Raw genomic sequence first — 15,965 nt, forward strand, 5'->3', positions numbered from 1 at the left:
TGGCAAAGGTGTGTGTGTGCTGTGACTCAACATGTGGCTACAGCAGGAAAGGAAGAGCGCTCTCTGATTTGGGTAATTATTAATTTTTTTTCCCTTTGAAAATCTCCGTGGTCACTACCCTTTAAACCTTTAAATTTGTTGGGGGGGTTTAATTTTTTTTTTCTCTTTCAGGCCTCGTTTCATAAGGGAAGGCAACCATTGGCCCTATTATAATCTCTGACTGACATGTGGCTTAAAGTTGCTAATAAATCCTAAAGTCAATATTGTTTTTTTATTTTCCCTTACCCTCTTTGTGGTTTAAATTGTCCACTAAAGTGATTTGCAACGGTGTACTTAAAATGCAGGTTGTCTGAGAGCTGTTCAGAGAAGCTAGAAGCATCAAGGGCTGTTGGGTGCTCTATTGTAACTCCTCATTTGAGTATGATTCTTACAGGCTCTTGACTTTAACACTAATTTTTAAATTAGTTTTCAGTGTGTTTATACATGACTCCAGGTGTGAAACCTGTAGATTACAGTTTGGCACAAACCATGATTCTATTAGATCCAAAGCACTTAACTTCAAGTTTGACTTGTTTACATCAGAGCAGAGATTTGTTTGTCTCTTGTGGCAAGGAAAGGGATTTAAAGAAACCGTTTGCTCAAATTGTCATCTAACCAAGTTAAGTGTTCCCTGCATAAAATTATTTACTTGGCAGAATATTATGCTTCCGTCATAAAGACGGAAATGAAATCTGTCAAGCGAAGTTCCATTAAGTGGTCCATATGACTCCTCTAAAGCCACAAAACCTTGTAAAATTCTATCGGATCATACTTTAATTGATTGATAGCCCTGCCAAATCTTGTTTTCATGATACAGGCAAGAGCTCTAACATGCAACTGAAGGAACAGGACACCCTGAACCATAAAGATTAAACTGCACTTTGCTTTTAAGGCGCTCTTTACATTTGTAGACTAATTTTACACTGCAGGGCTTAATTTTTTTTTTTAAACTGACATATTTCTGCCTTTTTCACTGAAGACATGACTCCTATCGGTTTACATATATCTCCCGTCCACCTCGAATGAATTTGGTGCTGATCACTTTTACTTATAAAGTGCCACTGTTCACCATTGTTTTTGAATAGACTTGTGCTATTTCATATTTTCAATAGTAAGCAAAATTGCACAAGATAATTTGGCTTCCTGCTGCCATGGTAAAATAAAGTTACTCTGAGGCAGGCTTTGTTGGTAGGGTGGTTCTCTGATTGGTGAAGCTTTCTCTGCTGGACCATGGGTAATGTAGTTGTTTACCAAGAATTATGCTATAAAAAGTTGAATTGATGCAGAAAGATGGCTTCAACGGAAGCATATACCATCCGAACAACCTGAGCTCAAGGTCATTCTTTAAAGGTTGTAAGTTACCTTTGAAAATCAATTTGTCTATGGAAAAAATGTATGTCATTTTTTACTTCCGGAACCAGACTTTTTTTTTTTTACACTATGGCATGAAACATCTCCGATAACCCCACCCCTAAACACCCTGTCATGACAAAACTGACTGTGATTAGTCCTGATTTAAATGGGCGGTTCTTGGCCAATTGAACAGCTACAGACCCAGCAATGTGAGACTAAATTCGACTGGTCTGGAGAAAAAAAAATATATTCCACACTCGTCGATTTGGAGACCGGAGTGGGTTGTATCCATGACAAGAACAAAACCATAAAATATGGTCTTGAGACCAAGACTGAGTCTGGGCTTGAGTATTACATCATTGCTATTTGGTGTGTTTGATACCATGCACTAATAAATTACTAATTTGCATCAAAACAAACCACAAAGTGTAAATCATTAGATAACACAGAATTGTAGTAGGTGACTCGTTTCATCAGTTAAATACAGCTGTGCACTATGTAGCGTTTTTAGGGGTTTCAATGAAAGTTGTCTAACTGGTTAGGTTAGCGGTGTTGTGTTATGCTATTAGCTTAGCTGTACTGTGTTGACAATATGACGTCGGCAGGTTGCGCATATGCGGTTAGGTGCCCCGGAAGAGTCTCTTTAGGACCTCCAGTGAACTTTTGTTGCCATAGTAAACAACGCCAGTGAAAAAAAGTTTAATCGACACATATTTAAATTCAGTGCGTTCCACCATGCACAAATAAACCGTAATCCGTTAAAGTGCCCAAATTCTCACACCAATATACGTAGCGAATTTGGAATGATAAATGTACACTGCACGGGTTAGTGTGTCATGTATATTACATTATTTCTAAGGGAAACAGTATGTGTGAGCTAAGAATTAAATGAAACAATCCTATTTCTACTTTACTATGTAAGGAAATGTATAATATAATGAATCAGTTGCGTTTGACAACTGTTATAATTTAGATAAATGACAAATAACTAGATTATTTGTCTGAATAAAATTCTCCACCATTAAAATCACAATACAAACTCTCGTTGTATCAGCTCACAATTTCTACTGTAGGGAATTGGCTTTAATAAGAGAATTATGATTCATTCTCTTATTGGAGTAATAATATTCTCATGGCTTATTGACAAAACTATTACACATATAGGTATAGCTTTGAAGCAAAATCTTTTAGAAAAAGGGATGAGATTATTTATCAAAATATACCCAGCCAAAATATATTTGAAAGGGAAACATGAATAATTAATCATATCTTGTTATAATTAATTATGAACATTTGGATTGGTTAATAGAATCAACTTGATGTAGCTGAATTAATATTACAATCAATTTATCTGTTCATCCAGAAAGGATGATTTTCGTGGCCACACAATATTAACTCTTCCTTAGCATGGAGCTGAGATCGAATCGTTAAATTTACATTGATTTACAAACAGACCAGAATCAACTCGCAAGAATGTCCACAAAAATTTTAGCTAAAATACTGAACACATAACTAATCTAAAAACATACAGTCAGGTCCATAAATATTGGGACATCGACACAATTCTAATCTTTTTGGCTCTATACACCACCACAATGGATTTGAAATGAAATGAACAAGATGTGCTTTAACTGCAGACTTTCAGCTTTAATTTGAGGGTATTTACATCCAAATCAGGTGAATGGTGTAGGAATTACAACAGTTTGTATATGTGCCTCCCACTTTTTAAGGGACCAAAAGTAATGGGACAATTGACTGCTCAGCTGTTCCATGGCCAGGTGTGTGTTATTCCTTCATTATCCCATTTACAAGGAGCAGATAAAAGGTCCAGAGTTCATTTCAAGTGTGCTATTTGCATTTGGAATCTGTTGCTGTCAACTCTCAATATGAGAGCCAAAGAGCTGTCACTATCAGTGAAGCAAGCCATCATTAGGCTGAAAAATATAAACAAACCCATCAGAGAGATAGCAAAAACATTAGTTGTGGCCAAATCAACTGTTTGGAACATTCTTAAAAAGAAAGAACGCACCAGTGAGCTCCGCAACACCAAAAGACCCGGAAGACCACGGAAAACAACTGTGGTGGATGACTGAAGAATTCTTTCCCTGGTGAAGAAAACACCCTTCACAACAGTTGGCCAGATCAAGAACACTCTCCAGGAGGTAGGTGTATGTGTGTCAAAGTCAACAATCAAGAGAAGACTTCACCAGAGTGAATACAGAGGGTTCACCACAAGATGTAAACCATTGGTGAGCCTCAAAAACAGGAAGGCCAGATTAGAGTTTGCCAAACAACATCTAAAAAAGCCTTCACAGCTCTGGAACAACATCCTATGGACAGATAAGACAAAGATCAACTTGTACCAGAGTGATGGGAAGAGAAGAGTATGGAGAAGGAAAGGAACTGCTCATGATCCAAAGCATACCACCTCATCAGTGAAGCATGGTGGTGGTAGTGTCATGGCGTGGGCATGTATGGCTGCATATGGAACTGGTTCTCTTGTATTTATTGATGATGTGACTGCTGACAAAATCAGCAGGATGAATTCTGAAGTGTTTCGGGCAATATTATCTGCTCATATTCAGCCAAAAGCTTCAGAACTCATTGGACGGCGCTTTACAGTACAGATGGACAATGAAGCATGTTCATATGCTTTTCGCATACTGCGAAAGCAACCAAAGAGTTTTTTTAAGGGAAAGAAGTGGAATGTTATGCAATGGCCAAGTCAATCACCTGACCTGAATCCTATTGAGCATGCATTTCACTTGCTGAAGACAAAACTGAAGGGAAAATGCCCCAAGAACAAGCAGGAACTGAAGACAGTTGCAGTAGAGGCCTGACAGAGGATCACCAGGGATGAAACCCAACGTCTGGTGATGTCTACAGTATGTGTTCCAGACTTCAGGCTGTAATTGACTGCAAAGGATTTGCAACCAAGTATTAAAAAGTGAAAGTTTGATTTATGATCGTTAATCTGTCCCATTACTTTTGGTCCCTTAAAAAGTGGGAGGCACATATACAACTTGTTGTAGTTCCTACACCGTTCACCTGATTTGGATGTAAATACCCTCAAATTAAAGCTGAAAGTTTGCAGTTAAAGCACATCTTGTTTGTTTCATTTCAAATCCATTGTGGTGGTGTATAGAGCCAAAAAGATTAGAAATGTGTCGATGTCCCAATATTTATGGACCTGACTGTACACACGAAATAACTCCTACATGGCAAAAGGAAAAGTGGAAATAAAATGAAACCGGAACAGAATAGGGAAAATGCAGTTATGTAAAAAGTCATCTTAACCATCTGAGGGAACCATCTGTTTCTTAATTTAAAAGCACCTTTGTTACAAAGTGGTTTTCATCTTATACTAAACCTACGTTCACTTAGCTACTGCTACGATACTTACAATTGCCTTGGCTGTTGAGAGAGTGCCCAGATGCATTCGCAGGTGAACGTTTTGATGGTTCCTTGGGTCGATGGTGTTGAAGTTGCAACCAATTTCTTCTGCGTTGAATGAAGAAATTATGATGAACTGTGGTGATCATTGAATCTTTGGTAGAAGAAGTTACGCATGGCTTGAGGTGTTGGTCAGACCTTATGGTCCCGGTCCCACACGAACAGTAGCAGAGGGAAGAGAGTCAGGGGAAAGGGGTGGGGCATGTCTTTTAACTTCAGATGGAGGTCCCTCCTCTCAAGTCTGGTTTGACGAATGAGAACGGTGCAATTTCCAAGCTGGAAATGTTCCTTTGTTTGGAAGCTGACTCTTTTGCATGATTGGGGTTAGTTTAAGCCCCTTTATGCTCTGATTAATATACAGCCATATATATGTCAGACACATGTCAGAATTGTGTGTGTGTATATATATATATATATATATATATATATAATATATATATACACACACACACACACACACACACATATACCATTATGCAGGATGTCACACAAGGATTAATTTGATAGAAAACATGGCAGAACTAATTGTACAATATCTGGAAGATCTATCAAGGCATGCCTAAAACAGTATACAATACAGAAAGATATTTTAAAAGACAGTAGTGATCATATACACAATGTCCTGGGGATATACATGTGAATTTATAGAACAGTTTGTCTATAATTTAATGAAGAAAGTCTGTTGATCTGGGCTTTGTGTCCATTTCCTATGGGGGAAAGTAGAGTTTTAATATTCCTGCATTCTTTGCTCTAGCATGCAGCTAAACTCCCCCGCTTGGAATGTCACTGATGTCCACTAGTTGCTGGACCTTGTAAAGACAGTATAAATGCTTGATAATGATCAGTGGGGAGCAGACATAACGAAGGTTAAGGTGTTCACAATTCTAAGATTATATTATATATATTATTGCTACAGTGTCAATTTGAAATAAAATTACAATTATGATATTAAAATTATTTCATAATGCTCATTGGCTTAAACAACAGTGATATTATGTTCTCTTCTAAAAAAAAAATAGTTTTTAACCCTGATAATGTTTTTATGTTTATAGATTATTTGTGAATATTCTTAACAATCTGACAGTGTGATCTCTTTATGGGATATGTGATTGTATAAAATATCTCATATATGTGTCTTTATAAACCATTAAAGCATGCCTCAGGACTTTAGAGACGTGGAACCTCATTTCACCCCCTGAACCTCATCCAATTTTGTTGTGCCCAAACCTCTTTAGTATTTCTCAGTCTATCTCTCTTAATTAGTGTTTTAATTTTTTTTATTTTATGATAATTTCATATCTATATATTTACACTATAACAGGATATCTATTTATTTGCTTATTACAAGTGAAATTAGTGCTATATTTATTCAAATAAATACTATATAATGTTATACTATTTTCTATATACTATTTTCTGTGCAACAATGGTGAATTATCTGTATCCCAGATGTGTTTATACATGCTATTTCTTACTCAGGTGCTGTTGTTTCAGTGATTGACTTATTTACATTTGAGATTTGACATTTGGGTACACTATTGAAATTATGTAAATTGTGTAGACTAAATAAATCTGAAAATACTTGTTTGTAGATAATGTGTTATGTGTAGCTCAACATGTGTTTAACAGCCAGATGCATCTCATGAAATTATATCATGAAAGTAATGTTCTAGATTTGTTCTGATTTGTTACATTTTCTCTTTGATATATGAAAAATAAAACATAAATATATATTTAATAAGTTTTTTTCTTTCTAATTTTATTGAAAATATGTTATATTTTACACTATATGGGCATTTTGTAGATACATTTTTGATAGATATATGTGCCAGGTGTTTGGTAAAATTCCCATGCATTTAAGGGTTAAACAAACAATGGATGAAAGACCCAGAGTCAAGTCATTTTTATTTGTATAGCGCAAAACGTGTTGTTTCAAAGCAGCTTTACTGGAAATCATGCATTAACAAAAACAACCAAAAATATTAAACTGTAATATCTGTAATGTCTTACAGTGATCATTGTGTATTTTGATTAAATATGATTGTAAAATGTGTATAGAAATTAAATAATAATTGTATGTAGAACCCCTGTGAGCAAGCTGAAGGCAACTGTGGCAAGGAACATAAAACACCATAAGATGTTGGTTAATGGAGAAAAATAACCTCGGGAGAAGCCAGACTCACTGTGGGGGCCAGTTCCCCGCTGGATCAACAACATGAACATAATACCAATATTAGTTATTTATGTGCAGTGCAAGTCATGGTTTTAAATTTGTAAATTATGAGTTAAGGTCCTGTGTTTTAAAAATAAAAATATATATTTTTGTAATGAAATTTAAGATTAATGATAATGTCTTTGAAGTCCATCCTGGATTAACAGCAAAATGTACATAGATGCATTATCCTTTGTAATTTGGCCTGTACAGTACACAGTGAAACGAGACAACGTTCCTCAATGTTATGTCATATACAACGTATATGATGAGGTGCATCGCAGTTCAACCTGCAGGTCATTTCGGTGAGGTTTGGTGGGATCATCCTAAATCCAAGGTCCAGGTCTAAATATAAATATTATTCATTTATTTTTTATTTTAATGTGCTAAATACAATTATCTTTTTTATGAAACCACATTATTATGACTTGATGAATTTAATGTATTACAGCTGTTTCTGTAAAAGCATAATTTTCTGTAAAGCTTCTTTGAAATGTGTGTTGTGAAAAGCTCTATACAAATAAAAATTACTTGACTTGACCCAGCTTTTGGGGGGAATTAAATAACAGGTTGGCTACATTGGTTGCCTTTTTCATCATATTCATTTTAAGAGCAGCAGAATTTAAATTACATCCACTTTATCAGAAACAAAGCTGCCTTGCATCTCATGAGTGGCTGATCCACTATGAAACTTGAGAACTGTCCAATTTGACAGCACTTATTTCACTCTATTTCACTGCAGCCACCTACTTTCATCTACATTCAAGGTGAGGCATCTGGCATCTCAAACGAGCCTAACGACAAACCTTTATATTTGGGTTTACTGGCCCTTTAACTAAACAAATCTGGTGAATCATTAAGCTTGTCAAAAGTGGGTGGAGCCTATTTAACTTGCTGCCCTTTAAAAAGGCACAGCAGAGCCACATCAGGTACACTGAGAAACTCAGGGTTATATTGCAATGGGGCTGGTGGATTCAAGTTGTGTTGGCTTTGTGCTGCTTATTGCAGTTGGCTTGTCTGTGGAGCAGTGGTCAGGCTTTCAACAAGGCCAGGATCCACTGAATTTCCAGCAGCAACTACCACCAGGTCTAGCCCCCCAGAAAACTGTTCAATATCAACAAGCATCAGCTAATTTTAGGCCTGTAAGACCTGCGTTGAGGCCTATTGGGTTGGATCCTAGGAAGGTTCTTCAAGAGTCTGGGAATACTCAGTCAAAGCAGCTAATGCAAGGTCCAGTGGTGCCTTTGAACTGGCACTATCCCGTGATGCCAGAAGAACCCCAAAAGCCAGATGCACCATTTAAGCTGCGGATACCTGCCCCTGCCCAGAGTGTTGCAGCACATTGTGGGGAGAGTTTTGTGCATGTGGAGGTTAAGAAGGATTTCTTTGGGACTGGCCAGCTGGTAAATCCTTCATTCCTCAGTTTAGGAGGCTGTGGTGCTGTAGGTGAGGATCCAGATGCTCAAGTGTTTATCTTTGAAAATGAACTGCAGGCATGTGACAGCTCTCTGATGGTAAGTGGCTACTTAAGGGTCCAATTTAGTCACTTACGGTGAAGCTACTGTACAGTCTGTCAAGTAACACTTTCTTGACTTTTATTGCTATCAGATGACCGACAGTGAGCTTGTGTATACCTTTACCCTCCTCTACATCCCTGAGCCTTTAGTTGGAACTCCTGTCATAAGAGCTGATGATGCTGCTGTTAGAATTGAATGCCATTATTCAAGGTAAATCGAGTTTTCTGTGTTGAAGCAGCTTCAAACCAGATTACATGGCTTTTTTTTTTTTTTACTCTTTAGGCTGCAAAATGTAAGCAGCAATATCTTGATGCCATCCTGGGTTCCTTTTGCTGCTACAAAGGTTTCGGAGGATGTTCTTGTCTTCTCCCTGAAGCTAATGACTGGTAATGAAGGCATGTGGAATCTTTAGATCTGGATCTGAAATTGAGTCACCAACGTGGCTTTTTATTGCAGGTGACTGGATGTTTGAGCGACCATCCAATCAGTATTTCCTGGGTCAGTTTATTAACATTGAAGCATCTGTGAAGCAGTACAACCATGTTCCTTTACGTGTCTTTGTGGATGACTGTGTGGCTACTACAGTCCCTGACGTAAACTCCATTCCAAGATATTCCTTTATTGAGAATCATGGGTTAGTATGAACTCCCATCATCCACCCATGTTCTGACTTGGCCTAACTTTGAGTACCTTTACTTCAGGTGCCTGGTTGATGCAAAGCTTACAGGCTCTCCTTCCAGTTTCATTCACCGGGTTCAGGGTGAAAAGCTGCAGTTCCATCTGGAGGCTTTCAGATTCCAGCAATCCAATAAAGGCTCTGTATGTAATCAGCCTTAAAGTTTGTAGGTGAACATTTGTTTCATTGATCATGTTTCCTTCCCCTTTGTCTGATCACATCCTCTTTTGTGTAGGTCTTCATTACATGTGCTCTAAAAGCAGTCATGGCTTCCAGCCCCATAAGCCCAGAGAGCAAGGCTTGCTCCTTTGCCAATGGGTATGTCCATCCAAATTACTTGCCCATTCTGAATGCAAGTGGTTGGCCACTTTAAAAAAAAATATTTATCTCCCCTTTCTACAGATGGACTTCTGCTGATGACAATGACCAGGTGTGTGTGTGCTGTGACTCAACATGTGGCTACAGCAGAAAAGGAAGAGCACTATCTGATTTGGGTAATTTTGTTCCTTTGCAAATCTCCAGGGTCACCACCCTTTACACCTTTTTAGTAACTTGTTTGTGGTGTGTTTGTTTTCAGGCCTCGTTTCAGAAGGGAAGGCAACCATTGGCCCTATTATAATCTCTGACTGACATGTGGCTTAAAGTTGCTAATAAATCCTAAAGTCAATATTGTTTTTTTATTTTCCCTTACCCTCTTTGTGGTTTAAATTGTCCACTAAAGTGATTTGCAACGGTGTACTTAAAATGCAGGTTCATAACTTGTATAATGTCTGAGAGCTGTTCAGAGAAGCTAGAAGCATCAAGGGCTGTTGGGTGCTCTATTGTAACTCCTCATTTGAGTATGATTCTTACAGGCTCTTGACTTTAACACTAATTTTTAAATTAGTTTTCAGTATGGTTATACATGACTCCAGGTGTGAAACCTGTAGATTACAGTTTGGCACAAACCATGATTCTATTAGATCCAAAGCACTTAACTTCAAGTTTGACTTGTTTACATCAGAGCTGAGATTTGTTTGTTGTCTCTTGTGGCAAGGAAAGGGATTTAAAGAAACTGTTTGCTCAAATTGTCATCTAACCAAGTTAAGTGTTCCCTGCATAAAATTATTTACTTGGCAGAATATTATGCTTCCGTCATAAAGACGGAAATGAAATCTGTCAAGCGAAGTTCCATTAAGTGGTCCATATGACTCCTCTAAAGCCACAAAACCTTGTAAAATTCTATCGGATCATACTTTAATTGATTGATAGCCCTGCCAAATCTTGTTTTCATGATACAGGCAAGAGCTCTAACATGCAACTGAAGGAACAGGACACCCTGAACCATAAAGATTAAACTGCACTTTGCTTTTAAGGCTCTATTTACATTTGTAGACTAAGTTTACACTGCAGGGCTTAATTTTTTTTTTAAACTGACATATTTCTGCCTTTTTCACTGAAGACATGACTCCTATCGGTTTACATAAATCTCCCGTCCACCTCGAATGAATTTGGTGCTGATCACTTTTACTTATAAAGTGCCACTGTTCACCATTGTTTTTGAATAGACTTGTGCTATTTCATATTTTCAATAGTAAGCAAAATTGCACAAGATAATTTGGCTTCCTGCTGCCATGGTAAAATAAAGTTACTCTGAGGCAGGCTTTGTTGGTTGGGTGGTTCTCTGATTGGTGAAGCTTTCTCTGCTGGACCATGGGTAATGTAGTTGTTTACCAAGAATTATGCTATAAAAAGTTGAATTGATGCAGAAAGATGGCTTCAACGGAAGCATATACCATCCGAACAACCTGAGCTCAAGGTCATTCTTTAAAGGTTGTAAGTTACCTTTGAAAATCAATTTGTCTATGGAAAAAATGTATGTCATTTTTTACTTCCGGAACCAGACTTTTTTTTTTTACACTATGGCATGAAACATCTCCGATAACCCCACCCCTAAACACCCTGTCATGACAAAACTGACTGTGATTAGTCCTGATTTAAATGGGCGGTTCTTGGCCAATTGAACAGCTACAGACCCAGCAATGTGAGACTAAATTCGACTGGTCTGGAGAAAAAAAAATATATTCCACACTCGTCGATTTGGAGACCGGAGTGGGTTGTATCCATGACAAGAACAAAACCATAAAAATATGGTCTTGAGACCAAGGCTGAGTCTGGGCTTGAGTATTACATCATTGCTATTTGGTGTGTTTGATACCATGCACTAATAAATTACTAATTTGCATCAAAACAAACCACAAAGTGTAAATCATTAGATAACACAGAATTGTAGTAGGTGACTCGTTTCATCAGTTAAATACAGCTGTGCACTATGTAGCGTTTTTAGGGGTTTCAATGAAAGTTTGCTAACTGGTTAGGTTAGTGGTGTTGTGTTATGCTATTAGCTTAGCTGTACTGTGTTGACAATATGACGTCGGCAGGTTGCGCATATGCGGTTAGGTGCCCCGGAAGAGTCTCTTTAGGACCTCCAGTGAACTTTTGTTGCCATAGTAAACAACGCCAGTGAAAAAAAGTTTAATCGACACATATTTAAATTCAGTGCGTTCCACCATGCACAAATAAACCGTAATCCGTTAAAGTGCCCAAATTCTCACACCAATATACGTAGCGAATTTGGTATGATAAATGTACACTGCACGGGTTAGTGTGTCATGTATATTACATTATTTCTAAGGGAAACAGTATGTGTGAGCTAAGAATTAAATGAAACAATCCTATTTCTACTTTACTATGTAAGGAAATGTATAATATAATGAATCAGTTGCGTTTGACAACTGTTATAATTTAGATAAATGACAAATAACTAGATTATTTGTCTGAATAAAATTCTCCACCATTAAAATCACAATACAAACTCTCGTTGTATCAGCTCACAATTTCTACTGTAGGGAATTGGCTTTAATAAGAGAATTATGATTCATTCTCTTATTGGAGTAATAATATTCTCATGGCTTATTGACAAAACTATTACACATATAGGTATAGCTTTGAAGCAAAATCTTTTAGAAAAAGGGATGAGATTATTTATCAAAATATACCCAGCCAAAATATATTTTAAAGGGAAACATGAATAATTAATCATATCTCGTTATAATTAATTATGAACATTTGGATTGGTTAATAGAATCAACTTGATGTAGCTGAATTAATATTACAATCAATTTATCTGTTCATCCAGAAAGGATGATTTTCGTGGCCACACAATATTAACTCTTCCTTAGCATGGAGCTGAGATCGAATCGTTAAATTTACATTGATTTACAAACAGACCAGAATCAACTCGCAAGAATGTCCACAAAAATTTTAGCTAAAATACGAACACATAACTAATCTAAAAACATACAGTCAGGTCCATAAATATTGGGACATCGACACAATTCTAATCTTTTTGGCTCTATACACCACCACAATGGATTTGAAATGAAATGAACAAGATGTGCTTTAACTGCAGACTTTCAGCTTTAATTTGAGGGTATTTACATCCAAATCAGGTGAATGGTGTAGGAATTACAACAGTTTGTATATGTGCCTCCCACTTTTTAAGGGACCAAAAGTAATGGGACAATTGACTGCTCAGCTGTTCCATGGCCAGGTGTGTGTTATTCCTTCATTATCCCATTTACAAGGAGCAGATAAAAGGTCCAGAGTTCATTTCAAGTGTGCTATTTGCATTTGGAATCTGTTGCTGTCAACTCTCAATATGAGAGCCAAAGAGCTGTCACTATCAGTGAAGCAAGCCATCATTAGGCTGAAAAATCTAAACAAACCCATCAGAGAGATAGCAAAAACATTAGTTGTGGCCAAATCAACTGTTTGGAACATTCTTAAAAAGAAAGAATGCACCAGTGAGCTCCGCAACACCAAAAGACCCGGAAGACCACGGAAAACAACTGTGGTGGATGACTGAAGAATTCTTTCCCTGGTGAAGAAAACACCCTTCACAACAGTTGGCCAGATCAAGAACACTCTCCAGGAGGTAGGTGTATGTGTGTCAAAGTCAACAATCAAGAGAAGACTTCACCAGAGTGAATACAGAGGGTTCACCACAAGATGTAAACCATTGGTGAGCCTCAAAAACAGGAAGGCCAGATTAGAGTTTGCCAAACAACATCTAAAAAAGCCTTCACAGTTCTGGAACAACATCCTATGGACAGATGAGACAAAGATCAACTTGTACCAGAGTGATGGGAAGAGAAGAGTATGGAGAAGGAAAGGAAATGCTCATGATCCAAAGTATACCACCTCATCAGTGAAGCATGGTGGTGGTAGTGTCATGGCGTGGGCATGTATGGCTGCATATGGAACTGGTTCTCTTGTATTTATTGATGATGTGACTGCTGACAAAATCAGCAGGATGAATTCTGAAGTGTTTCGGGCAATATTATCTGCTCATATTCAGCCAAAAGAACTCATTGGACGGCGCTTCACAGTACAGATGGACAATGACCCGAAGCATACTGCGAAAGCAACCAAAGAGTTTTTTTAAGGGAAAGAAGTGGAATGTTATGCAATGGCCAAGTCAATCACCTGACCTGAATCCTATTGAGCATGCATTTCACTTGCTGAAGACAAAACTGAAGGGAAAATTCCCCAAGAACAAGCAGGAACTGAAGACAGTTGCAGTAGAGGCCTGGCAGAGGATCACCAGGGATGAAACCCAGCGTCTGGTGATGTCTACAGTATGTGTTCCAGACTTCAGGCTGTAATTGACTGCAAAGGATTTGCAACCAAGTATTAAAAAGTGAAAGTTTGATTTATGATTGTTAATCTGTCCCATTACTTTTGGTCCCTTAAAAAGTCGGAGGCACATATACAAACTTGTTGTAGTTCCTACACCGTTCACCTGATTTGGATGTAAATACCCTCAAATTAAAGCTGAAAGTCTGCAGTTAAAGCACATCTTGTTTGTTTCATTTCAAATCCATTGTGGTGGTGTATAGAGCCAAAAAGATTAGAATTGTGTCAATGTCCCAATATTTATGGACCTGACTGTACACACGAAATAACTCCTACATGGGAAAAGGAAAAGTGGAAATAAAATGATACCGGAACAGAATAGGGAAAATGCAGTGTGAAGCGGACCAAGGAAGGGACTGAAACCGATGTCAGCTTAAGGGGTAAGCTTTATTATTACAGTTAATTTGCAACTATTCTTGGCTTTGTGTCAGGCTCTCTCCCTGTGCTCTGTGGCTGCTGGCTTTTTATCCGCTCCCCTCACGCTACTGCAATTAGAGACAGGTGTTAGACATAATTTAGCTCAGGTGTGAGCGCCCTTACCGCTTTCTCTCCGGACGGGCGCTTGACCACGCCCCGCTGCCACATACCCCCACCGCCCGACTCAGGCCGGGCGTCATCCGCCTGCCTACCACTCCCCATTTCTGGAGAGGAAGTCAGCGGCAGCCATCTGCACCCCCGGTCTGTGGACCACCTTGAACTTAAAAGGCTGGAGGGCCAGATACCAACGGGTGATCCGGGCGTTAGTATCTTTCATGCGGTGGAGCCACTGCAGTGGGGCATGATCCGAGCAGAGGGTGAAGGCCCACCCCAGCAGGTAGTATCGGAGGGTGAGGAACACCCACTTGATGGCCAGACACTCCTTCTCTACGGTGCTGTACTTAGTCTCCCTTAAGGAGAGCTTCCGGCTTATGTACAGCACTGGGCGCTCCTCTCCCTCCACCACCTGCGAGAGTACGGCTCCCAGCCCTCTGTCTGAAGCGTCCGTCTGCAAAAACAAAAGGGAGAGAGAAGTCAGGTGCATGCAAAAGCTGCCCCCACAAAGTGCAGCTTTAATCTGTGTAAACGCCTGTTGGCACTGCTCTGACCATTGGACCAGATCTGGAGCCCCCTTTTTAGTGAGGTCAGTCAGCGGGCTGGTGACATCCGAATAATTAGGCACAAATCTTCTGTAATAGCCAGCCAGCCCCAGGAACTGCCTCACCCCCTTTTTGGTCTTAGGTCTAGGGCAAGTCGCAATCGCCGCGGTCTTATCAATTTGGGGACGCACCTGGCCATGACTCAAGTGGAATCCCAGATACCGTACCTCCACACGCCCAATCGCGCACTTCTTAGGGTTTGCTGTGAGCCCCGCCCACCGCAGCGATCTCAGGACGGCCCTCAGATGTTGCATGTTGCATGTACGCGGTGTGCGGTCTGAGGATCCGATCCATGAGTCGCTGAAACGTGGCCGGAGCCCCAAACAAACCGAAAGGAAGCGTCACAAATTGGTGTAATCCAAACGGCATAGTGAAGGCTGTTTTCTCAAGGGACATTGGTGTCAAGGGGATCTGCCAATAACCCTTTGTTAAATCCAAGGTCGAATAAAATCGAGCAGTACCTAACCGATCGAGCAGTTCATCAACATGGGGCATTGGGTACGCGTCAAATTTAGACACCGCGTTAACTTTTCTGTAATCCACACAGAATCGAACAGACCCATCACTCTTGGGAACAAGAACAACCGGGCTGGACCAATCACTGTGGGATTCCTCTATTACGCCCATATCAAGCATTGCATCTAATTCCTCCCGTACTATTTTCTTTTTATGTTTGGGTAAGCGATAGGGGCGGCAACGCACCACCGCGCCCGGCTCGGTCTCGATGTGGTGCTGTATGATGGTTGTACGGCCCGGTAGAGGGGAAAACACATCCGCAAATTCCTTTTGTAATCCAGAAACCTCTGTGAGTTGCCGCGGTGAGAGTTGGCCTCCACAAGTAA

At 39.2% G+C, this 15,965-nt stretch overlaps 1 protein-coding gene across 1 annotated transcript; it reads left to right on the forward strand.

The window, feature by feature from the left end:
- Positions 1 to 6,634: 6,634 nt before the first annotated feature.
- LOC127621722 (zona pellucida sperm-binding protein 3-like) lies at positions 6,635 to 9,880 on the forward strand. The gene is made up of 9 exons (XM_052095438.1): positions 6,635 to 6,645; positions 8,037 to 8,571; positions 8,666 to 8,784; positions 8,857 to 8,960; positions 9,031 to 9,208; positions 9,276 to 9,393; positions 9,486 to 9,568; positions 9,653 to 9,744; positions 9,828 to 9,880. The coding sequence occupies exons 1-9, from the start codon at positions 6,635 to 6,637 to the stop codon at positions 9,878 to 9,880; spliced, it is 1,293 nt and encodes a 430-aa protein (XP_051951398.1).
- Positions 9,881 to 15,965: the final 6,085 nt, after the last annotated feature.

This window comes from Xyrauchen texanus, chromosome 28 (genome assembly GCF_025860055.1).
Source record: "Xyrauchen texanus isolate HMW12.3.18 chromosome 28, RBS_HiC_50CHRs, whole genome shotgun sequence".
Taxonomy (NCBI): Eukaryota; Metazoa; Chordata; class Actinopteri; order Cypriniformes; family Catostomidae; genus Xyrauchen; species Xyrauchen texanus.

Excerpts from the sequence above, each read along its gene's own strand:
- LOC127621722 (XM_052095438.1), top strand. Across the intron at positions 8,785-8,856 it reads ATTGAATGCCATTATTCAAG|GCTGCAAAATGTAAGCAGCA; the intron begins GTAAATCGAGTT and ends TTTACTCTTTAG. Across the intron at positions 9,745-9,827 it reads AAGAGCACTATCTGATTTGG|GCCTCGTTTCAGAAGGGAAG; the intron begins GTAATTTTGTTC and ends GTTTGTTTTCAG.